The sequence below is a fragment of the Leptonychotes weddellii genome, chromosome 6 (assembly GCF_054177405.1).
Source record: "Leptonychotes weddellii isolate Sample4059 chromosome 6, ASM5417740v2, whole genome shotgun sequence".
Classification (NCBI taxonomy): Eukaryota; Metazoa; Chordata; class Mammalia; order Carnivora; family Phocidae; genus Leptonychotes; species Leptonychotes weddellii.
The window spans coordinates 135,303,823-135,329,226 of record NC_138374.1 but is presented as its reverse complement, the minus strand read 5'-3'; the positions used below and the strand labels follow the sequence as shown (position 1 = coordinate 135,329,226).

Below are 25,404 nucleotides of genomic sequence, written 5' to 3'. Positions count from 1 at the left end.
GGATGTAAAGTGGGTAGAAAGTGAAGAAGAGGAGGTAGATTGTGTCATTAATCACATTGAGAAGTTTAATTGGAAATGAGAGCCGAGAGAAATGCACTTCTAGCTGCCTGAGAATGTATGCCAAGGAGATATGTGTGCTTATTAAGAAGGGAGATTCTAAAGTATTCTTAAATGCTGAAAGCACGGATCAAATACAAAATGGAAAACCATAAAGATGTAGGAAATTAAGAAAAACGTAAATTATGTCTTTGAGAAGGCAAGAGGAGATGAGATCCATAGAGGTGTGATAATGGGAAGATTATTCAAGGTCAGGACAAAGATGCATGGAACTTTTCTGAGGCCAACACTGAAGTGGAAGAAGGACCTTGGTAGAGAGTCAGTGGTGAGTAGGACTAGCTCTCCCCCCTTTCCGGGAGATGGTCCTCTTGATGGCCTTAATGAGTTCCTTGTTACGAAGACTGTAGATAATTGGGTTGACCAGTGGTGTCAGTACAGAGTAGACTACAGCAAGTGTCCGGTCAAGTGTCAGAGAGTAGCTCTTCTTTAGGCGCACGTACATGAAGATGATGCTGCCAAAAAAGATGAGAACCACAATGAGATGTGAGGCACAGGTGGAGAAGGCCTTCTTTCTCCCCGCTGCTGTTTTTATCTTCAGTACAGCACCAATGATTCTTCCGTAGGAAACCATAATAAAGAGGAAGGTGATAAGAATGATGAAGGCATTGATGGCAAAGTCAACGAGGACATTAGTGGATGTGTCCTTGCAGGCCAGGCTCAGCAGAGGTGGAAAGTCACAGAAGATGTGTTGGATTTCATTATAGCCACAGAAGGGGAGCTGGGAGACCAGGATGACTTCAGAAATGGGGCACAGGAAGCCACAAGTCCAACAGGCAGCAGTCATCTTGCCACAGAGTGTTGGGGTCATAACTGCGGGGTAGTGGAGGGGCCGGCAGATGGCCAGGTATCGGTCATAGGCCATGGCTGTAAGAAGGTAGCATTCAGAGGCCCCTAGGGAGTGGAAGAAGTAGGTCTGAAGGAGGCATCCTGCAAAAGAAATGGTCTTCTTCTCGCTGAGAAGACTGGCCAGCATCTTGGGGATGGTGGTGGCTATATACCACAGCTCCAGGAAGGAGAGTATACTGACAAAGTGGTACCTGGGTGTGTGTAGGGCTGCATCCAGTCGTATAACTAAGAAGATGAGCATGTTGCCACAGATAGTGAACAGGTATGCCAACAGCAGCAAGACAAAAAGCCAGCCCCTGATGCGGCCCACTCTGGGGAAACCAAGGAGTACGAACTCAGCTAAGCTTGAGTGGTTGTGCGGTTCCATGGGAGAGGGAGACAAAGCTGGGTGGAAGTGACTGCCTAACCCAGCTCAAAACTTCATTTCTCTGTATTTATTTATTTTTTTTAATAGAGGCAGCATTTTATTACTATTACTGCTGCTACTGGGGATACTGCTCTAAAGATAACAACTGCTAACGCTCACAACGCATCGAGCATTTTTACAAGTGTTTTGTATTTTACTTAATTTTCACACAAGCGATGAGTACCATTGTTATACCCATTTTACAGATGGGAAAGTTCAAGAGCAGAGAGAATGGTGAGATGATGACACTCTTCTTTTTCTTATAGACACCACGTCACAGAAACAGGATTTGAACTCATACCCTCCATGCTGTCTACACTATGTGCCCTTCCCCAAACATTCTACCCCCTTCCCCAGGTCATAGTGTTTCCTTCAGTCAGATTCAAAAGGTGGGTTTTGTATATGAGATGAATGCAGTGGCAAATCTTATGGTTCTGTTCACAAATACAAATACTTCTCGAATACACATGTGTCAGGCAGAAGGAATCCGACTTCAGCAAGGTGCAGTCCCTGCCCCCAGACAGCTGATAGCCTCGAAGGGAAAGCGGCACACCAGTCAGTCATCCTGGTATCGCCTGAGAAGTGCAGAGCTACGGAGTGCTGAGGAAGAGGCTCGTTCCTCAGCCCAGGGTGACTGAGAGGCTTCTCAGAGGAAGAAGCTCCCGAACTGAATTTTCCAGGAACAGTAGCAGTTAGCTAAAAGAAGAAAATAAACATTTCAGACAAAAATCCCATGTGTGGGCGCAGAACAGGAAGCAGCTGGACCTGGGGAAATGCATGTTCCCCTCTGCGGTGTCGCAACTGATTTGAGACCTCAGATGTAGTTTTTAAAACATCACTGATATTTAACTATTCTGACCTCCAGCTCAGAGACAAAGGTGTGAATTTGCCTTGCGGGTATTGCTGGTGAAAAGACAAGCAGGGTGGTTCACGACTCAGAAGGAACCTGATCAAGAGGCAAGAAGCATACATCCGGCATGTTCAGAAAATCGATGGTAATCAGCAGAGGTGGGGAATGCATAGCTGGCTTGGTGAATTTCATACCAAAAAAAAGTGTTGCACATTCTATCCGTTTTCAAGCACAGCGTAAAGCAAATGCAAAAAGAGAGAGAAACCACCAACACAAACTATCACAGTGTGACTATAGATGCATAAAAATGGTAGCCAGTGACAGCTACACCATATCCCATATATGTCTCAGTGCCTCTGGAGAGCCTGCCCAAATTCTAGTTTCCACGCTGACAATCTGCTGTGTCTTACTTATTTTTGTAATCCTAATACTTGGTACAGTGGCTTTCACTTCAAAGTATTCAATGAAACCAATTTTTTAATCGAACTAATTAATTGAATAGTAGAGCCCCCATACTTTCCCCTCAGCTCATACCACCCACCCAAACCCCAACATTGCCCTTAAACCCAAGTGCCCTGCAGTGCAAATAAACTCCTAAGTTTGATATTTTAAAATGCTCAATTGATTCAAAGCTATTAGTGTGTAAGGCACTCTTCTTGAACCTCTTGTATCTACAGGGACTGTGCATTCACCTCTCTAATTGTAGGAGACTAATGACGTTAAAACAGAAATCTTTGCTTCATTGCGTTTCTGGTATCTGTGCCTCTCTTAACCTTTTGCTTCTGGTTTGCCCCTCTTTCTTTTTTCCCTGTCCGGCAACTGCTTCTCATCGTTCAAAATTAGGTCAAATGCCAGCTCTTCAGTGAAGCCTTTCCTGACTCTCTTGGAAAAAGTGACCGATTCCTTCTTCCACGTTCACAGTGCCCACTTGGCATACTGTACCAACTTCATAAGGAGTCTGTCTTCCCAGAAATTGGCAAGATCCTTGAGAGTAAATGTAGTACTTTGTTAACTATTGTATATCCCCACAGATGCCCAGAGCAACAAGCACAGACCTGTGAGCTCAGTGAATGCTTTGTGAATGTACTTGAACTTTTTTGTAGCCTGAGTTTAAGTTATATTCTTCAGTTGCACCTGAACACACCCTTCTTGTCGTCCCCATTGGCGTCTCAGGCTCAATATACCTAAAGGAACTTAGCATGGTAAATTTTGTCTTGCGTCCCTTCCCCTAATCCTGTGGAAAAACCCATTATTCTTGCCCACCCAGAGAAATTAAATTCAACAAGTATTTTTGATCATCTTTGGTGTATAGTAACTGTTACTGATGATGTTTTCTCTTTCTACCTATTAGCTTTTCTGAAGCCAACTGTAGATGTAGGTCAAGGCAAACATGGCATAATTCCAGAAGCACCCACCCTCTGGATCTAAAATTCTAATGTCAGCAAGTGTCTTTAACCCCCCAGTTGGAGAGCCTACATATGGCCCTCTTTTGGTTGAAGTCTTTTCAAATACAGCTGCTCCCGAAATGATACACCTCATTAGATCTTTGTATTCACAGTTCGCATGTCATGAGTGATTTTCTCAGAAGACCCCACTTTCTGCCCTCCACGCCAGCACATAGCCAGTCTGTGGCCGCACACAGGGCAGCTTCCTGTCTCTCAACATTTTCAAAGCAGGTGTTAGCACAGTTAGCCACTCTCTTGGTTGTAGAGTGAATTTAAGTATCAAACGGGGGGATCAGGACGATGGGAAGGACCTGGTAGTCTATGATTCTCAAAACCAGACATTCCAAGTCCTTATTTAAGTCATCTTTTCACTAAGCCAACTCCAATTCAATTTCAAAATATTAGCTGTTTTCAAATCCCTTATTGTAGGTCCCACCTTTCACATCCCCAATCTGCATCGCTAGCGTGGTTCTCGGATCACCTACCAGAAGCCGCACGTCGCCTGCATCTGTTTCTGTCTTGCTAGGCTCAGACATACGTGGGAGACCAAGACTGGATCTAGGAGGCTTTTCTCCTCTTCAGAGAGTCCAACCCCAAGGAGCAGGGTCCCCCGAGCCAATCCTGACTGTTTCAGGCCACAAGGGGCACAGGCAAGGAAGAGACCTCCAGCCCCAGAAGCAGGTGAGAATCAGGGCCAGCCTCCTGGGAAGGTACTTGGATGGATGCCATGTCACCTTCCACTACCTGGGCTCCGAGAAGCTCTCCCAAATACTCCCCATCTCACCATCCCTTCCTTGACACCTCCCCTCTCCCTATCACCACCGACTTCTTAACGCAGACTCTTGGACTCTGGCTCTGAAAACATGGCCCCACCCTCCCACCCTTCTTCCCATAATCACACGCACCCTTGCATTTCCTGTCTGGCCTCACAAGTCCAAAGAGATTTTGTATTTCACCAAATCTTTCTAACCAATTACTTCCCCTGATCATGTGCCTGATCCAGCCCTATATCGCTCTTCCTTCAGGAAGCTTCTCTGATAGGAGCTGCCTGTTCTGGGAGGTGGAGGGAAGGCAGGGGTTTTGGAGTCTCAGAAACCTTCATTTCAACCTCAGCTCTACCAAAATATCCATTTACGGAGCCTCTGCAAGGTCACACATATCTTTCCAAGCACAGCGCATGCACGAATAAGATCCTCGCAGTTACTCTGTGAGGTGGGTGCAATTGTAGTCCCATTTCCCATTTGGGAAAACCAAGGCACAGAGAGTGTAAAGATGTGCCCCAGGTCACACAGCTGGAAGTGCCCATGCTCTGACTCGAGAACCGTGTTCATCACTTCTAAGCTCAGAAATGTTGGTAGCGGTTGGAGAAATGTACCCGAGGTCTCAAGTGCTGCCCATTTCAAGGCCTGTCCTCCTGAGCCCTGCTCATTGCCACGCGCCCTTAAGCTGTCCTGTGTGTCTTTGGGTCTATGTTGTCCCTGCATAAGTGTGTACGGTGAAGGTTAAGTGAGATGAACACAAAAAGTAACCTCATTCATTCTAGAATGTGTCTCTATGCCCTCCTGCTTCCTGTCCTAGATGTAAATGTTTGTTAATTAAACTCCTCAAAGTAACTCTGGAACCACCTCGAAGTTACTTCTCTTCCAGCCTTATTTTCTTCACCCTTAGAGAGAGCGCATCACAGGCATGGCAATGCCTTCTGGCAGAAGGATGGAAACACACCTGTAGTTTCACGAAATCAGCTCTACTGACTCGCCGCCTTGAGAGGGTCACATATCATGTGCACCGTGCAGGGTTTCAGTAAGGGGATGTTAGAGCGGAATTTCTAAGGGATTCGTGTTAGGTGGTCTGGGGGCAGACTCAAGGGAGCAGGGTTTGGTCTGAATTGGATTCTATGATTGGGCATCTTAGTGAATCTTACCCAGAAGGTAGGTGAAAGCTGTAATTGATAAAGAAGCAGTCACTCATATTCCGCTAGGAGAGGGAGATTCTTTTTTTATGGTTTGTATGGTGATCTCATGTTTGTACATGCTTATATGTGATTATTAAGTGGCCTTTTTCTTTCTCATGTTATCACAATCACAGAGGGATCTAGTCTGATGGTATTCTGTGAGAACACGATAGCTGAATGTCTTTCTCTTTCTCAGATAAAATACATAAAAATGGAATATAGTGTCTAGTACATACGAGGTGATCCACATACTTTGCTTCTTTCCCTCCCTGCCATGATGCCATTTTCCTTTCTAGTGTTTTCAACATTAATTTATAATTTCCCAATTGAGGAGTTCATTGTATTACAAAATAAAAGGACCAATCTGATCGTTAACATTTTAGTTTCCATGAGCTGAAACTCAACTCCTTGTCCCTCCCACACAATGGTCCTGAAGCAATCGGTCCGGACCCCACACTAGACTCTAGATTCACAAAGACTAGAACACAGCTTTCATGTCCTGCCTTGACTACCTTTCCTTCCATCCAGAGATCCTCCAACTGAGCTGCATGTGTGTTGAAGTACCTCAACGTACTGGTCCCTCTTTCTCAGATTGGTTTGGCTTTGTCACTGTCTTGCTTACTGAAAACAGCAATGAGACTACAAAGACTTCATATAAAAATAAGAATCAGCTACATGCCCTAAGTTTTTGAATCACGCTCCCCTCTGCTTAGGACACTCTACAACAAAATCCCGGTGGTGTGCGCATCTGTTTGGGCCCCCCTCCACCAAGGTAACGCCTCCTCATCCTTTGGTCTCCACCTAACATCCCTTAAGAGAAGTCCTACGTGACCACATTACGTAAACACCCTACCTTCCCACCTCTGTTCTGCTCACTGCAGCCTGGCGACTCTTTTAATAAGTACATGTTTTAATTATTGATTTATATGCTTATTTCTCTCTTTTTACCAATAAATTATAAAGTCAGTGAAGACAGAGACCAAGTTTGTTTAACACTATTATTCAGTGCCTGGCATTGTTCTTTTGGAACAAAGTAGATATTGAGTAACAGTTTGTTGCAAGAATTAAAGAAAGGTTTCCCTGATAACTATCCCCATACCCCCCCATAAATGTACTCAACATTTACAACCAGGATAGACCAGAGTCTCCCCTTATGTTTCCAGAGAACTCTGTACTTAGGAATTCATCTCATTTCTAATAACTTATATCCAATCTCTATTGCCATACTGAATTTTAAGCTTCATAAAGGCAGAGATCATGTTTGTCTATTCCATATTTGTCTGTTCCATGCTAAATTCCTCTTGTCTAACACAGTGCCTGGCATAGGGAAGACCCTAGCAATACCTTAATAAATAGATATAAACATTTCTCCCTGTCCATACGTGTTTGGAGGGTTTGTCGTGGTTATTGTACTTGCTTTATTTGTTTCTCTGCCCAGACACAAGACTCTTCCTTACTTCCATTACGGTTCCTCTTGTGACATTCAGTCTATTTCCCAGGAGCTTTTCGAGATTGTTAGATTCTGACCCTGTCATCTGCCAACTTCATGTCGCCTACAAACTTGATGAGTATACTCTAGGTTCCCTTTGAGCTTATCAGTAAAGCTTTTGAGTGTCATCGCTAAGACCCTTGTGACAGACCCCTAGGTCTTTTCCTTCAAAGTTATTATAAAACACATATTCTTTGAGAAAAGTTGTTCATCTAACTAGAAGATCTCCTAACAATGCTTTCACCCAACTCACACCTTCCCTTGTCTCCCCAAGTGTGTGCAGGGCATGCTCATAGGACTAGGATCATGCAGGCAGAGAGAAATAGAAGGTAAGAAGCCTTGGGGAAGAGCTGAGCATAGCTAAGAAAAGTATTCTGCAAAGCACCTAAGGATGCTCTCTCAGAACCAGAACCATCGGTGGGGAGATGCCAAAATTACAAACAAACATGAAAACAATAAGCAGCCACTTTATTAATTTATCCTGAGCATATAATTTGTCCTAGGATTATAATTTAATCTGTTTAAGTTTACCTGTCTATACTTTATAGGGTAACATGTAAATACTGTAGGAAGGGGTCAGCCAACTTCTTATTGGAGCCACATAGTAACTACTTCAGCCTGTGCAAGCTCTTTGGCTGTGTCACAACCATTCACTCTGCTGTTGTAGTGGGCAAGGAGCCACAGACAATACCTAGAGGGGACCGATGGGGATGGGTTCCAAACCAAAATCTATTTCCAAGACAGGCTACAGATCTGATTAGGACTGTGGACCATAGTTCGATCTGCGACTGTAATGTAGAAATCTCTTCCATGCACACACACTTTGTTTTGAATAGCATTTCTCTGACCCTAGTGTTTTCACACTGCTTCCCTTTGTCATGGTCCCTGAAAAGATGTCTCTCGGCATCCCAGAAAGCCTCCATCCAGCCTAAAATTCTCAAGGGCATGGAGAGCAAATAGATATTCTTCAACAAGTTTTCTCTCATTTGAGCTTCAAAGCAATCTATATGTATAAGCTTTTTCCCCCAGGAGAAGAGGCAGAACTGAAATGAAACAAACAAAAGCATTTATTTGGGGTCTTATCATTGTAATTCGGAGAGCAGAGATTCAGGTGGCAACCCAAATTGTGTCCTCCTAGGGAACAAACATCAGGGATTTTTAAAGACAAAGGGGACATGCACACGTGCGTGCGTGTGTGTGCGTGTATGTGTGTTATTTACAAAGAATTTTGATTGGTGTTGGCAGCATAAAACCCATCTTGGCTGAACATAGTTGGTGGTGGGGGTTCTCACCAAGCAAAGTCTGTTACCCAGCGAGCTGCAGATATTCACGCAGAGTCCTTGGAATACTTGCGGTTTGGCCCAGTTCAAAGTACATGGTCCCACCCGATGAGGACCTGCATAAAACCCACTTCTCTAATGCCCCCCCCCCCCAGCACCACCATAAACCCCCTGACATAAGCTAGCCCATTTCAAGTCACTTGTCACGCCTTGCAGAGCGCACATCCACCCTGCACCCTGCCACCTAGAACTCGTCGGCAGAGTCCTTTGTGTGACTTGCAGATGGCAGAGATGACACCCACCAGCCCCCATGACAGCAGCGGTCACAGGGGAGTGTCATATAAACCCTGTTGAAGAAGACAAATGAAAATTGCAGAATAGCCACCCACCAGGAAAGAAATAAGCTGTAATTAGAAGGAAACTATAAAGCTATCACTTGGACTTCAAAGTTTGTTTAGAAACTTTTAAATAAATCTCTTAATTGTTATTAATAAGAGAAGCATAAGAATAGAATTCTGTGAGCCCCTGGAAACCAGACCACATCGTGCACAGGAATCACATCGAAGCAAGCCTCTTAGATGAGATTCCCGCCGACGCTGCCCGGAAGTCTACCCTGGGCACAGAGCATGTCTGTTTTGTTTCCATGTTAATTTTCATTATGCAGATTATTTAGTAGATCCAAGCACATCATAAACCATGTCTATGATGAGAGACTATGAATGGTTCATGACTTTACTTGTGGCCAGTCATTTCAGCAATATCTGAAAGTATATCTCCCCCCCAAAAAATGGCCTTTGTTTTCCAAGACAAAAAATTATGAAAATTCAGAACAGCTCTTAATTTCTAAAGTGATAATCACATTCACTTTCTTCTTCCCTTCTGTTCACTTGTGTAGGAATCTAAATAAATAAATAAATAAGTAAAAGTCCTTTGGCAATTTTTATGCTGAAATTATGTGCATCTTTTTATAAACCATGGCAGGCACCCTACAACCTCTTGTTCCGGATTCCAAATGCTGAATATTGTTCTGCTTGTCATGTGTATTTAATACTCCCCCACATGGCCCATTTTAGTTCTATTTCTAAAAAGCCATTAGAGAAAAGATTTACATTCAAAATAGTTCTTTATTATCTACACCAAAGTTTAATTTATAATTTCTTCTAATGCTGTCCCTTTCATAGGTCACTGAGTATAACTGAATTATTTTATAAATCTGACTCACCTGATGTCTGGTAGAAATGCTGTCACCAACCCCCTGCCCCACTCTACCCCCATATGTCACCTTTTCTCCCCTTTCTTCTTGAATGTTATGACTATTCTTAACTTTGGGGAAGATTGTCAAATCCCATGAACACCACATTTGGAAATTGTGTGAGATATTGTTTTATCAAAAGGCCAATTCATGGGACGCCTGGGTGGCTCAGTCAGTGAAGCGTCTGCCTTCGGCTCAGGTCATGGTCCCAGGGTCCTGGGATCAAGGCCCACATCAGGCTCCCTGCTCAGCGGGGAGCTTGCTTCTCCCTCTCACACTCCCCTTGCTTGTGCTCACTCTCTCTCTGTCTCTCTGACAAATAAATAAAATCTTAAAAAAAAAAAAAAAAGGCCAATTCAGGGTGCAGAGATGTTTTCCTAATATTGATTTCCCAAACCACGAGTGTGTTCTATCTCATCATGATTTATAAAAGTGTTCGATAATGACCTTGAATATAAATTTATAAGAATTTCTCCAAAAGTTTGAACATCTTTTGTTAAGTACTTTATATATATTTTGCTGCTATAATGAATTCTCTTTTTTAAGATTTTTTAAATTCAAGTTCGTGAAAGAAGATATGCAAATGGCAGACAGACACTTGATTTCTCTTTAATTATATTTTGTGATTGTTGTTGTTATACAATAATGCAATTGGCTTTTTTTTTTTTCATTGAATTGTGACCAGCACACTGGTCGACCCTCCATATCAATTTTAATAATTTATCTGTGGTTATCTATGCTTCAACACAAGTAAGAATACATCTAAAAATAATTACAACTTTTCCCGGTGTTTATTCTTTTAATTTCTTTATTCCTTTTGCTTTTTGCTGCGATAACCAGTACCTCCCACAGCCATTAATCTTGTTTCACTCTCAATCTTAAAGGAAATGGTTTTCATAATTCACTATGAGGTCTGCTGCATGATTTTTAAAAGTGCCTTATCAGGGGCGCCTGTGTGGCTCAGTTGGATAAGCATCCACCTTCTGCTCAGGTCATGATCACAGGGTCATATTTGCTGCTAAGAAAAAAATGACCCCCAATTAAATACAAATGATTCTTAGGTCATCCATTGTTTTGCTATTTCTATGCCTGAGGTTTTCTTTCTTTTTATACTCAAACCTCTTTGAATGGCCCTATATTTAATTTACTGAGCCACACATCAGGCTCCCTGCTCAGTGGGGAACCTGTTTCTCCCTCTCCTCCCTGCTGTCTCTCACTATCTCTCTCTCTCTCTCAAATAAATAAATAAAATCTTAAAGAAATAAAATGCCTTATCAGGAAGGTTTTTTTTTCTATTTGTAACTTTGTTGTAGTTTCTCATTTTTAAATTATGAATGATTATCGAATGTGTTTTTATTCCTGCATCAAAAGAGATAATCATCATTTTTTTCTTTTTTAATCCATTAATATGATAAATTGTACTATTCACTTTTCAAATGTTAGGTCAATCTTACATTCCTGAGATAAACCAATCTTAGTCATAACCACTTAGTACAGATGACTGAATTTGGCTCAGGGGTATGTGGAGGGCAAATTTTGCATTGATGTTAATGAGTGAGACTGGTCTCTGAGTCTTTCTTCTTACACTGGTTTTATTTATTTTGGAATCAGTATCAGGCAATCTTCTTAAAATGCATCGTTGAGTGGTATTTCCAGGAACTCTGTTCTCTAGAGGGGCTAAACACAGCAGTTACCTTTTTCTTTAGTACTTGGTACTACCTGGGTTTGATGTTTTCTTTAGAGGAAAATTTTTAACTAATTTGCTGTTAAGATTTTCCACTGCTTTTAACTTGACATTGATAATTTTAAATTTCCTAAAAACAAATCTAGCTAACTAATTTTAGTTAGTTGGTGTATATTGTTTATAGTTATCATCTTATCATTTTAAACTTTGTGGCTTAAACGGATAGTTTATTTTTCATTCTTCATATTTCTTATTTTTACCCCTCTCTTCCTCTTGTTGGTTAGTCTTGTCAGGAGTTTTATTCTTTTTTTCCTAGAATGAACTCTTTAATTTATATATCCTCTTTGTTGTATATTTTATTATATTAATTTCTGCTCCCCTATGTATCTTTTTCTTCCTTCAACTTTCTTCGTTTTCTTCTCTGATATTATTTTTCTTACTTCCTACTTTAGACTAATTTTGCACATTCCTTCTCTTACAATGTAAACATTTGAGGTTACAAATTTCTCTCTAAGAAGCACTTCGGCTTTACCCAGAAGTTTTGAAATTATGATTTTTTTATTATTGTTCAGGTCTGAATGTTTTATACTTACCTTTATAATTTCTTCTTAGATTCATAAGTTGTTTAGAAGTGCTCTTTTAAATATCAAAATATGGACATTTAAAATTTATCATTTAGTTATTTATTATAAATTTACTTATGTCATGAGTTAAAAGCCAGTCTATATAATATTAATTCTCTTAACTGTGTTGAGGCTTATTTTATTTGACTTTTACGACTGACAAATAGAAATTGTTTGTATTTAAGGTGTACAATTTGATGTTTTGATTTACGTATGTACTAGTCCCTTCTTTTCTGTGGGTAATGTTTTCCAAGACCCCCAGTGGATGTGAGAAACTGTGGATATACATACACATTATGTTTTTTCCTGTACATACATACCTGTGAACAAGTTTGATTGATAAATTACAGCAAGAGACTCTTAACTATAGGAAACAAACTGAAGGCTGCTGGAGGGGAGGGGTTAGGGGGATGGGGCCTGGGGGATGGGCATTAAGGGGGGCACTTGTTGTGATGAGCACTGGGTGTTACGTGCAAGTGACGAATCACTAAATTGTACCCCTGAAACTAATAATACACTGTATGTTAACTCACTTGAATTTAAATAAAATCTTAAAAAATTAAATTAGAGTAAGAGATGAACAATAGTAGCTAACAATAAAATAGAACAGTTATGAGAAGATACTGTGATAAAAGTTAGGTGAGTGTGGTCTCTCACCCTCTCTCAAAATACCTGGTTGTACTCCACTCACCCTCCTTCTCCTCGTGATGATGTGATAAAACACCCGCGTGGTGGGGTCAAGGAGGTGAGTGACGGAGCACGAGGCTACCACTGACCTTGTGAAGATACGTCAGAAGGACGATCCTCTGCTTCCGGACCGTGGTGGACTGTGGGTACCAAACTGAGGCTAAGGCGGGGAGTACTGCTCACTGTGAAATGATTGTCACGATCAAGCTAATAAAATATCCACCACCTCACATAACTTCATTTTCTTTCTTTCTCCCTTTTTTTGTGTGTCAAGAACTCTGGAGATCTATCCACTTAAGCAGATGTTAAATAGACAATACAGTATTGTTAACTATGGCCACCAAGCTATACGTTAGATCTTCAGGACAAAGGGCTCACCCACTTTAGTGCACCTTATTTTATAGCCTAGCATGCGTTTAATTCCATGCGTGCTTCAAGTCAATCTGTATTTTATGTGCCTTCAGTGGGTGGGTTCTGACAATTAGTATCTTTAAATGATTTATATCCTTACTTAGGATTTATCTATCTATCTGGTGTATTATTTACTTGGGGGTGTCGGATATCTTACTTTGGTAGTGGGAGTAATCATTTTGCTTATGGTTCCCCCACCTGATTATGGGACTTCCTCCATAGGGACAGTCCCCTTCTAATCCATGGCATCGAGCAGAACGCACAAAGGGATGGGGGGCTCCCAAGCAGGGGAGCAGAGCAGAGGGCTGGCCACACATGCCCCAGGTCCTCGTCCAATTTCACCAATCAGATCAGGTCAGTGGTTCTCAGACTTGACCTTGCTCCAGATCATCTTGAGGCTTGTGGAAACACAAATTGCCAGGTCCCACCATCAAGCTTTCACATTCAGGTAAGTCTTGGATGCACATTCTCACTAAAATAAAATTCATTATTTATGGTTATGGTTTCCCCGAGGAGATTCCAGGTGACTTGTTGAGCCTCATTTACCCCTTGGTTAATCAATGCCTCCCCCCCACTTTTTGGGAAAGCTCAAAAAGGCTGTCACTTGTTCACTAAGGGAGGCAAAGAACTAGAGAAATTACCTATAATTTCTTATTTTTAGAACTTTATGACGGTGGAGAACAAAATACCTTTCCACGAATGACTCTGTAGGCTCATGTAAATCCTGTTTAAAAGGATTTTCTGGTATTGAGGAGGGCACGTTCTGCATGGAGCACTGGGTGTTGTGCACGAACAATGAATCATGGAACACTTTATCTAGAACTAATGATGTAATGTATGGGAATTAACATAAGAATAAAAAAAATTTAAAAAAAATTAAAAATAAAAGGATTTTCTGCATCTGGCCTACATTTAAGTGAAATGTTACTTCTGGGTTCACACAGGCTCTGAAAAGCCAACAGGTAGCAGGAATGGCAGAGAAAGCGAAGACTCGGTGGGCACCATCAGACTACTCTCTTTTGTTAAATGCTGTTCTTTCCTCTTGATCGGGAGAGTTGACATTTTTGAAATGAGGTCAGACTCTTCATCCACTAACTGATCTTGGAAAGAAATGCATCCATTTTCCTGTTGTGGGAAATGTAATGAGAAAACGGACACAAAATACTCCGGTATAAATGGCATGTCTGCATAAGAGATTGTGGGGTTAGACAGGAGCACGGGATCGTTCCACGGAGAAGGGAACCCACTCCTACCTCTGGATGGCAAAGTAGAAACTGCAGGACACCTGGGGCCGAGAGCTGGCAGAGAAAGCGTCGTATATGCCCCATGGCAGGCCATGTTCTCTGTAAGTGGGACATTCATTCTGTGGGAGAGGCAGACCCCCTGAGGACTCCCATGACCCTCCAAATTTGCAGGCCACTGACTGCATCTCCCGCTGTGTGGCGCTTGGTCAAGGCCACAGACCTTCAGTTTCAGGTCAACACGGCAACTTAGAGGGCATGCACCCCGGTGATATGGTGGGAAGGGTTAGAAACCCTTGGTGCTATCCATTCCCAGCCTATTTCTAAATTCCCATGTAACTTGTTCAGGTTATTTCCCACCTACCGACTTCAGTTTTTTTTTTTTTTTAAAGATTTTATTTATTTATTTGAGAGAGAATGAGAGACAGAGAGCACGAGAGGGAAGAGGGTCAGAGGGAGAAGCAGACTCCCTGCTGAGCAGGGAGCCCGATGCGGGACTCGATCCCGGGACTCCAGGATCATGACCTGAGCCGAAGGCAGTCGCTTAACCAACTGAGCCACCAGGCGCCCCTATTTTTTTAATTTTTAAAAGATTTATTTACTTATTTTAGAGAGAGAGAGAGTGGGGGAGGGTCAGAGGGAGAAGCAGACTCCTTGCCGAGCAGGGAGCCCGATGCGGGACTCGATCCCGGGACTCCAGGATCACGACCTGAGTCGAAGGCAGTCGCTTAACCAACTGAGCCACCCAGGCGCCCCCGACTTCAGTTTTATCTTCTGTAAAGACAAGAGGGATTTTGAGCAGATGGCTGCTTAGGCCCTGCCTAACCCAGAAGTTCACCTACGTGCAGATGGTGTCTGCTCCAAGTAAGTCTTCAAACATTCTATGTTGGCTTAACCTGGGATTGAACCTTGTTCCCTTGTGTCACCAGGTTAGGCCCTTCTGGTCCCGCATCCACTCCCGCAAGAAAGCAACAATCGCTTTGACTAGGGATGGGTTCGATTTCTGCTGTTGTTGTCACTCCCCATAAGATTAGCCTTCATGGTTTAATAATATTAAAAGGATTTTCTTCTTATTTAGGACCCCCCCTAAGCTCAGAGCAGAGAATGTAGTCCAGATCTGGGCTGGATGGTCAGGGATAATTGACCTGAGGCCAAGGCTACATTGCCTTAGAAAAACCTCAAGTGGGACAGTCTATCTTCATTTAATAAGTGGGGATTCCCATTCTCTAGCTCTAGTGAGGATTGCTGATTTGGGAGGGACATCACTACTACTACTATGTCTCCCGCATACATTTTCCTTCCAGGAAAATAAGTTAAAATAAACACCAAGTCATCCTTGCATTAGAAATAAAGTATCTCAACATCATTAGGAAAAAACTGGAAACCCAAAACCCATTCACTCTATCATTTTTCCTAAAAGGCTGCCCAGAATTATTTTAAAAAATAAGTTTTCTTTTTGTATTTTCAGTAGAGTTGCTGCTGTGCTATCCTGAGACAAGGTGTCACCTGTGAGGATCCTACAGTTCCACTTCTGGTCTGAAGGGAACTTTCAGAGAAGTCCCATCTAGGTCCCCAGGGGATTAGGATTCCAAGATCTGAGGGTTGGGGAAATATCAGAATCAGTGTCTGCGTGGCTACTTTACTTCCCTCAGTCCCTTTCTGCCAATCCAGGCACTGCTTCCCTCCAATTTCATGACCTCCCCCCACCATCGAGGGACATAGAGCAAAACTGAAATGTTTATTTCTTTTTTTTTTTAAGATTTTATTTATTTATTTGTGAGAGAGAGAATGAGAGAGAGCACATGAGAGGGGGGAGGGTCAGAGGGAGAAGCAGACTCCCCGCCGAGCAGGGAGCCCTATGCAGGACTCGATCCCGGGACTCCAGGATCATGACCTGAGCCGAAGGCAGTCGCTTAACCAACTGAGCCCCCCAGGCGCCCTGAAATGTTTATTTCTTGGTATTAGTCAATATGTCACTGGTGGTGATGGAGGTGGTGTGGCGGGAAGAGAGGATGGGAAGGTGGGAGACAGGGAGAGATGGAGGACCGAGTCTTCAAAACAAAACTGCAAACTCTCTGAAAACAGAAATCATGCTTTCTTTTTATTATCTCCTCTTTGTTCCCAGAGCTAGCACTGCACTCATAGGAGTCCATCCCTGATGTCGCCCAGATGACTAACTGATGATCTCAAACTCACAGTGCAGGACTTATTTCTGTGCCTCACTTCTAACCATCAGCACCACCAGCACCCTCATCTCTAACCCCCGGTCTTCCCCTTAAGAGAATAAATTCCCAGCTACGGCTTCAACCTTTCTTGTACGGCAGGATTCCAGGAACATGGAGCTGTGTGCTTCTACCAGCCATCTTCCCATGGTTTCCCAGTCCACATCTGAACATTCACCTTAGAAGTTCTTTCGTTTTTCATTTGGTAATCTTGTTTCCCTCCTTTCTGGGAGCTTCTCCAAGAATCCCATCCGGAACATAATCCCCACAGTCAGCTTTTGTTCTTCCAAACTCTTTCAAACACAGTTCCATCTAAGTTCTAAGTTTGCCTAAATATCTGCACCTGTATCCTTATTTTTGGTTATTTTTTTTCTCAGATATGTCCTTTCACCCATGTTAGGTAGGTATGGGTTCAGAGGTCATGTCTCTCTGATCTCTACAATGTTCTCAGTTTGCCTCAATCCAAGACTCAGTCCACTTGAATTGGAATATGGAGTGTGTTTGAAAAAATTATTTGATTGATTGTTTGATCGACTAACCAATTAAATCCTACAGTCACCAAATGACTCTGTAGATCCTCAGGGTCCCTTCAACATAGCCCTAATCCTCTGGGTGACCCTTCTGACAGCCTCCTTCACCTCCTTGTTGCGAAGGGTATAGATGATGGGGTTGAGGAACGGGGTGAGAAGGGCATACACCAGGGCAATACGCATGTCCGTGCCCTTGGAGCGGCTCCCGGGTGGCCCCACATACACCATGAAGGCAGAGCCAAAGAAGAGGGCCACCACGGTCACGTGGGAGGAGCAGGTGGAGAAGGCCTTGGCCCGGCTGCCCGCCGAGGGCAGCTTCAGTATAGCCCTTAGGATACCCCCGTAGAGTCCTAAAATGAACTCAAAGTTGCAGCCAGTGGCCACGCCAATCACGGTCCCGTGGACTCGAGCGTTCCAGCCTGTGTCCACACACGCCAGCCGCATCAGTGGGGCCAGGTCACAAAAGTAGTGGGCCACCTCTCTGAAGCAGAGGGGCAGACTGGCTGTGAGGCTGGCCGGCGCCAGTGCCGCGGAGAAGCCGGCCACCCACGTGGCCCCTGCCAGCCATAACCGCTCCTTTCTGCTCATGAGTGCGTGGTAGTGGAGTGGGCGGCAGACGGCCAGGTAGCGGTCCAGCGCCATGACCCCCAGCAGGTAGCACTCGGTCATGCCCAGGGAGTGGAAGACATACAGCTGGGTGAAGCACACCGCTGCCGGGATGGGTGAGCGTCCACGGAGCCACGTGCGCAGCAGTGTGGGCGCTGTGGTGCTGACATACCAGAGCTCCAGGAAGGAGAGGACACTGATGAAGAAGTACATGGGCGTGGACAGTCCTGCATCTGCCTGCACCAGCACAATGATGAACAAGTTCCCTGCCAGCGTGAGGAGATAGATGCACAGGGTGCCCGAGAATGCCAGAGGCCGAAGCGTGCTGGGGGCAGGGAAACCAGCGAGAAGGAAACTCTGGGTCCACGTGTGGTTCAACTGGTCCATGACTCCTAGGAACTGCTTTGGGATCTTCCTCTCTTTGGAAAATGTTCCTCGTGCCAAGAATGCTAAGTGTGAGCTCCTGGTAGGATCTTGAACTTCTCTACCCAATGCCACTCCCTTCGCAATAGAAGAGTTGCACTCCCGAGGGCAGGCTTGGTCAGACCCACATCTTAGAATCTGTTGTTGACAGGGCTGCAACTAGAAGCCAAGGTTCCTGATCCCAGTTCAGTCCTTTTCTAATCTATAATATTGGGTTCTAGAGAGTCAGGTACCTGGATTTTGTCCCTATTCCACCGTCAGGAAATAGGAGACATAGGAAAATTCCTACCTCTATCCTTCCTGTACTTTCCAATGATGAAAAGACCAGCAAAACTGGGGTGTGGAAAAGAAAAAAGTCATCCCCCAAACATGACTGTCAGGGACTCTTTCTGAAAGCCCTGCTGGCTTGTGGACTGTGCCCACAAGCTCTGGAGGGAGAGGTGGGGAATGACAGAGATGCAGGGGCCCTGAGAACAGTCCCTGACATCTCAGGTCCATGGTGCCCGATGGTGGCTCCCTCAGCAGATATGCCGTGTCTTTTGAAAGATGATCTCCACAGGAGAAATGCACTGGGAATTCTCATGGAGAAAAACCATGAGGTCAGAAGTCCCAAGCAAGAAGTCCTACGGTATAAAAAGAAGAGACTTCTCTGAATCAGGGATTTGGCTTTGGCACATGTTCTGTCACTGAGCAGCAATGCACACTTAGCCAAGCAACTTCTCCTCACATACCCTCCACTTCTTCTAAATTGAAAAAAAAAAAAAAAGATTTGCACAGATGTATTCTAAGACTTACAACACGGAAAATATATGGTTCCCTAAAGTCACTGAAAAATTTGGGGGGGGTAAGGGTGGAGATAAATGATCTACACTAAGGTCCCAGAGTTCTCCTCCCACACCCTACACCATAATGGTCTCCCCTAGGCAAGGTCAGTGCTCTCCCTTCATCTTCTGCTTCCCTATGCTCACCTCTGCTGTCCCATCCCTGCCCATTACATGACTGTTCGGGTGACATTAACACTCATAGCGTCCTCCTCAGCATCCTTTTTACCCCAAGACTCTCCCCTACTTATATCTCATGTTCCTGGCCACACTGGTCTCCCTGGGCTCCTTGCTATGTGCTCCCCGGGGTTGCTGGGTGTGACTAGCTCTCCCCAGGGGTTCCTCTGAGGCAGGAAGTTGGGCACAGGAAAGTGAGGCAGATCTGCTCTATTTCTCAAGTGACTTTTCTCAACCTTGCAACCCTGATTGCTGGGCTCAGAATCCAGTCTCAGGGACGTTGCCTCCTGTGGGCCACTAAAAGTTTTTGCAAGTTCCATATAGCTTTCTCTGAGGAGAGACAGCCCATCTCACATAATCTTGTGCACACATGGATAGCAACAGAAGTGAGTGTCATCTTTCTAGAAATTGCCTTGTAAGACTTCTCAATCAGCTTCATTTCCACCAAAGACAAGAGCTGGATGACCCAGGAAGACTACACCATCAGTTTGCCCATGACTAGCCTTGCCATGGTTTGAGAAAGGTCAGCAGCCACAACATCCTTCTTTGGTTCCCTTCCCATCCATGACAACCGCCGATGGCTGCCCATGTCCACCATCACCCATTCACTGAGGCACTCGTCACTGCATGTCTGCTCTGTGCCAAGTGCTGGCCCAGACCACTGCCACCAACTCCATCATCCCTGCCATCACCCCTTATACCACCACCACCATTACAACTATGCAGGACACCCACGTGCTGCTGATCCAGCTTCCTGTCATCACTCTCAGGTTATGACCATCAGCATCATCTTCATAAAGGTCTTGCAGTCAGCATATGAACCCTGACCTCAACTGGGTACCATACATATGCATGCACTGGATGGATATAAAGACCATATAAATAATAGACAGAAATCATTAACCCATTGGAGAATAATAGATCTGCCTCACTTATAGATGCAAATGTGGTTTAACATTTAGGAATCAGAGACACAGGATAAGATAGTAGCAAAACTAAATGGGCTTTCAGGACATTAACCATGAGAGATTTGCACATATCACGTAAACTTAGAGCCAACCATCTTATCTCTTCAGGTCAACTGAGAAAATCTGCCTGAGAGAGCTAGAGTAGTTTACTTGGTTTTGAGAATTTTACTTTAGAAAACAATGTTAACCTCCAGATCAGAAGAATCTCTACTTGAGTAAAAAATTCTCAGATGCTTGGGAAATTAAAGGTTCTCATACAGTCATTTCTAGCCCTGAGTCTATACTCCATGTCACCTGAACAGCTGACCTTCCTCCAGGATGGACGTTTGCAACTGCCATTTGACAAAATTGCTGCACTCCCCACAGTCCCAAACACCAAACACCCCTAATTTGCATTCTTACTTGTGGATCTGGGAGATTCTGAGACAGACCTCCCCCATGCTCTGTAGGGCCCTATTGTTTATCAACCGGCTTGGCAATAAGAGTACACTACACTGACTGTTTGCCTTCAGAAAGTAATCGATATGACACACACATGCGTTTTTAAGAAGTTTATACACAAACACACATCAATGTAATAATTTGTGCTAAAGATTTGGCAGCATTCGAGTTAAAAGTAGCAAGAAAAAAGACTAAAGGTTGGCGTGTTAGAAGTGTACGCTTTGCTTGGCTGAGGAAGACATTTATTTTCTTCACTTCATCCTCCACCTGCAGGACGTGCTCACTTAATATTGATTCCGAATTAAAAATGGAATGAGAGCAAGAGGTACCTTCTGATGCCTCCATCAAGTATTTACAATGTAGCAAAAGAGAACAATATAGTAACTGAGGACCTGCCCAGGCTGTTAAGTGAAGAAAGTAGGATTTCCAAAGTGTCAACATTTGACAATATGATTGTTAATATTTGGAAAAAAAAGCCTAAGTACAGGAAGTGGTCAGAAATAAGAGATGAGTAATTGTTTAAAACAATTGTATAAATGAGTTTTTATTTTTATTCATCTACATATTCTGTATTACGGACATATTTATATATAATATTGTTCTTCAAGGAAAAAAAAAGTGATCCAAAGGTTAGAAAAGGTGTTATCAAAGGCAGCTTAAATAGTATGAGGAGAGGGAAAATCGCAATGATTCTGTTTTCATTAATTAAATATATTTGTTAATTTTTTTTCATTTTCCACACTATTAAGAAAAATATGAGATGTATAAAATATAATCCCTTTCCTCAAGAGACTTAATTTGGAGACAGACCCCAAAATAGGCATTTATAAAACAACAGGGGCTCTTAAATGTATGAAGAGATATTCAACACGACTCACAGTAAGATTCATACAAATTTAAATACATTAAGGTACTCTCCTCACCTTCAGATTGACAAAGATCCAGAAGTCTAAACCCACCCTTTGTTGGCAAGCCTGCACGGAAACATTCTTGTGCATTGCTCATAGGAGTACAGAATAGCATGATACATTTGGAGGAAAATCTAGCAATACTTAGGCTCACTACACATTCACTCATGCACAGCAATCCCACTTGCAGGAATCTGTCTTACAGATATGTATGCACGCATATATGAAATGATGAGTACACGAAGTTATTTGTTGTAATTCTTTTTGTAACGGCAAGGCTGGAAGCAGCCCATGAACCTTCCAGTAAGGCACTGGTTAAATTAAACACACAATGGAACACCGTGGAGCCATTTACCAAAAGGCCATTTCTACAGCGATATGGAATGATCTCCAGAGCACATATGAGAATATTCGTATTTACTTGTTTTTGCATGAAGAAAACACTGCAGGGTTGTAGGAAACACTTAGGGTAGTTGTTTCCTACAGTGGGGATGAGGGCTGGCAAGGGATAGGAAGGGGCAGATGGACATGGATCAGAGAAATACTCTTCTGCATATACATTCATAATATTTTTTTAATAATGTAGATATATTATCTACTGAAACAAATATTTTTAAATACATATTAATATAGTGACAAGGTGCAATCATATATCCTGGTTTGCCCAAGCGAGTTCTAGTCAATGCCTATTTTCCAAAGATAATTATTAGTAGTGCCCCGATTCATTCTTAAAAATATCTGGGTTTATTTAATTGATAAACTATATAAGCATCTGGGTGATAGAATGTTAGCTTTAATGCTACTGCAGAGTTTGTGGTCTGAATATGTATGTATATGCACACATACATATCATTCTCTGGCTCCTTCCTTCTGCCATGTTGACATCAGCTTTATCACTCCAGAAAGAGAAAAATAAGTCAATAACGTATATATATCTATGTATGTAGTGTGTGTATATATATATAGTATATAGAAAGATATATATATGATCTAGTATCTAGAAATAATCATATATACTTATATATAAGTATATAAATGGTATACATAATCTATAGAAATAGGTACACATACACAGTATATATAGAAATAAGTTTACATATACAGCATTTAGAAATAAGTGTATGTACTTACTTCTCTCCTTCTGGAGTAATAGCACTGATGTTAACATGGAAGAAGAAAGGAACCAAAGAGTTGGCCCTGAGATATCCACCCAATGAGTCACATGGATGCATGACTTCTGACTTCGTTCCGCATCATAGCAGAAGAAAAGAAGTGATATTTGTAAGACACAATGAGGTGAACAGAAAGGCTGCTTGCTGACCCATGCACACGGCCCAGGGGGCTGATTTCCTGGGGCTCTCGATTACCCCTCAAAGGGAGATGTGTGGGGAGAGGAGTCAGTCGCTGCCCTCGTGTCTGCACCTGGCAGGAAGCCCTGCTCTAGGGACAACTGGAAAGGAAAGACCTCCAAAAGCCCATGAAGTAAGAGGGAGGGTGAGTCCAGAGCACTGCCCTGATGTCCACAAGAGGAATGACTGCTGGATGGGGTTGGGAAGGGGACCTCCTCCCCGTCATCCTCACTAGGTCTTCAGGAAGTCCAATCATTCATTCATTCCCTTTTCATTTACCGGTCAATGGACGGACACGCAGGCTCCATATGAGGAGTCAGGGGTGGGACATGGGCTTCCCTGAGTCGTCAGGTAAGCACGTCTGTCCCCACGGCGGGACTACAGTCCCTACGGCTCACCGCATGGTACTGAAGAGTAGGACCTGAACATTCGCCAGGGATGCTTTTGGCCGCCACCGAGGCATGCGCTGACCTGTGAGCTCTCCTAAGAGGAGCTGAAAGAACACAGTGCAGGTGAACAGAAAGACCCCAAAGCCATGCATTAGGGCAAAGGGTTAATTTTGCAAAGGCAGAGGGAAACGCACAGGAGGCTCCAGGGGGATTTTGGAAACCTAGACCCAGAGAAGATGCTTGATTTGGAGTCTTACCAATTCCACTAACCCACACGTGACAGCCATGGATGATTCACACAAAATGGGGCTCGCTCAGGGAAGGGAATTCCCACTGCAGAAAGCTATGTGGCAAATTTGAAATAATAATGACCATCTCATATGTAGTGTGTCTAGTCTATACGCTTTCCAAGTATAAAATACAGTAACCCTCACAAGAATTACTTAAATAAGATTCCACTGTGGTCCTCATTTTCCAGATGAGATTGAGTGCCTCGTCCGAGGTCATGGAACAAGAGAGTGGTAGAGATAATGGTTGATTGAATCGGGGACATGGGCTTCAAAGGCCCTTCTGGAACCACTACACTGCCCTGCCTCCAGGATAGTGAGGTTGCTTTATTATTTATGGAATACCTCTTCACTCTCAGGGACACTCAGAGTTAGCCACCTTGTATGTGTCGTTTCCTTTAATCTTTGTAGAATGATGTGGAGATCATTATAGACATGTATAACATCATGAGAAAAATGGATGTTTGGAGAGAGGTTACGTTTTTTTACCGGCAAAAATAGAAGTGGCAAACTGGGGTTTGGACCAGCACCTCCCCGTCTCTGTTCTGGATTCTGGGATCTCAGGCCCTGCTTTCTCTAAGAAGTGTGGCAACCCCAGAATCAAAGGCCCCTGAGCAGGAGGGAATGTGAGCGGCCAGGCACTGAAGCTCTGGTTGGACAGAGAGAGCAAGGCCGCGGATCTCACCAAGGTCACACTCGCCAGAGAAGACCGGGACCTGGGGTCGGGTCCATGTCTCTTCACAGCAGCTCCAGGAATCTTTGGGGGTTTTTTTGTTTTGTTTTGTTTTTCATTTTTACAGAAAAACAATTAAAAACAATTTTATGAGGACAGAGACCCGTCTCTGCCATCCTGCAGTCCTGTCTTTGTCCCCAAGGAGCCACGCATCCTCAGCCGGGCCTGTCACTTCCCTGGCCTGCAATTCACTGGTCTGAAGAACAAGGAGACTGAACTCTAGGATCTCAGCAGAGGAACTAGTTGGGAGCCAGGGGAAAAAGAGCATGTAAGGAGTGACCGGGGCTTCTGGTCCCCATTTCTACTTTCTATTTGAGTCTGTTTTCTACTTCGTGCATATCTGCTTCCTATATTACAGTTCTAATGTTTGTTTGTTTCTTTGAAAATATGGGATCAGATGATTTCCTGGATGTCTCCGCTGACTTTTCACGAGGGTCTGTTTCTTGCTAGGCGAGGCTGCAATTGCTGAACTGACATGAAGAAGGAATGAGCATTCCCATCCGTGGCTGCCTGCTCACCTGTGGCAGACACAGGCCAGGGTGCACCTGAAGAGGTGATAGGATGACGCACCCTCATCAGAAGAGTCAACAAGAGTCGGGCCTCAGGCGTCTGGATTGGGGTCCAGGAACCAAGGGCTGTCTGAGAGCCTAACTGAACTAAAAACTCCTACTAATGGCAGGGGGGCAGCAAGGATGGGGAAACAGGTCTGAGCAGCAAGGATGGGGGGCAGGTCTGAGACCTCTGACATACTAATGACTCTTCCATTTCTTCCACATCTAACACAGAACCCAGGTGCATTAAGAGGCTGAGGATGAGTTTTTTAGTAGATCCGGTGCCACAGGCCAGGGCAGGTGGAATCACCGTAATGCTGAGCCCCAGCATTTTCTGAATCTATTGCCTTTAATTGTGTCTCCCACTTACCCCCTGCTTGTATGTCTTCCTCTCTGTCCATTCTGGGCTGTTGCTAATCATGGAACCCACCTCCTTACCTACCTATATTGGTCCTTTACCTAAAATGTCCTCCTCCCCCCACCTCACCTGGGCATGACCCCTAGATCCATCCTTTTCGTAGACTAGTCATATAACATTCTGAGCCTCAGTTTCCTTATGTACAAGCTTATAGACCCACTTCAGTGGGTTCTCAAATAGCATTTCTGCTATTCCTACTAATTTGTTGGTGGTAGATATATAGATTTTGAATAAAATTACTAATGGTTGGTCTGAGGGGGCTGAAAGATCAGGCAACTCTGAATATCATTTCAACTGAC

At 43.6% G+C, this 25,404-nt stretch overlaps 2 protein-coding genes across 2 annotated transcripts; both read right to left on the bottom strand.

Annotated features, from left to right (window-relative positions):
- Positions 1–376: 376 nt before the first annotated feature.
- OR6N2 (olfactory receptor family 6 subfamily N member 2) lies at positions 377–1,330 on the bottom strand. Its single transcript, XM_006740861.1, has one exon. It carries the CDS (start codon positions 1,328–1,330, stop codon positions 377–379), a length of 954 nt encoding a protein of 317 aa, XP_006740924.1.
- Positions 1,331–17,082: 15,752 nt separating this feature from the next.
- LOC102737544 (olfactory receptor 6N2-like) lies at positions 17,083–18,275 on the bottom strand. The gene has a single exon (XM_006748514.2). The coding sequence runs from the start codon at positions 18,025–18,027 to the stop codon at positions 17,083–17,085; it is 945 nt and encodes a 314-aa protein (XP_006748577.1). The 5' UTR covers positions 18,028–18,275.
- Positions 18,276–25,404: the final 7,129 nt, after the last annotated feature.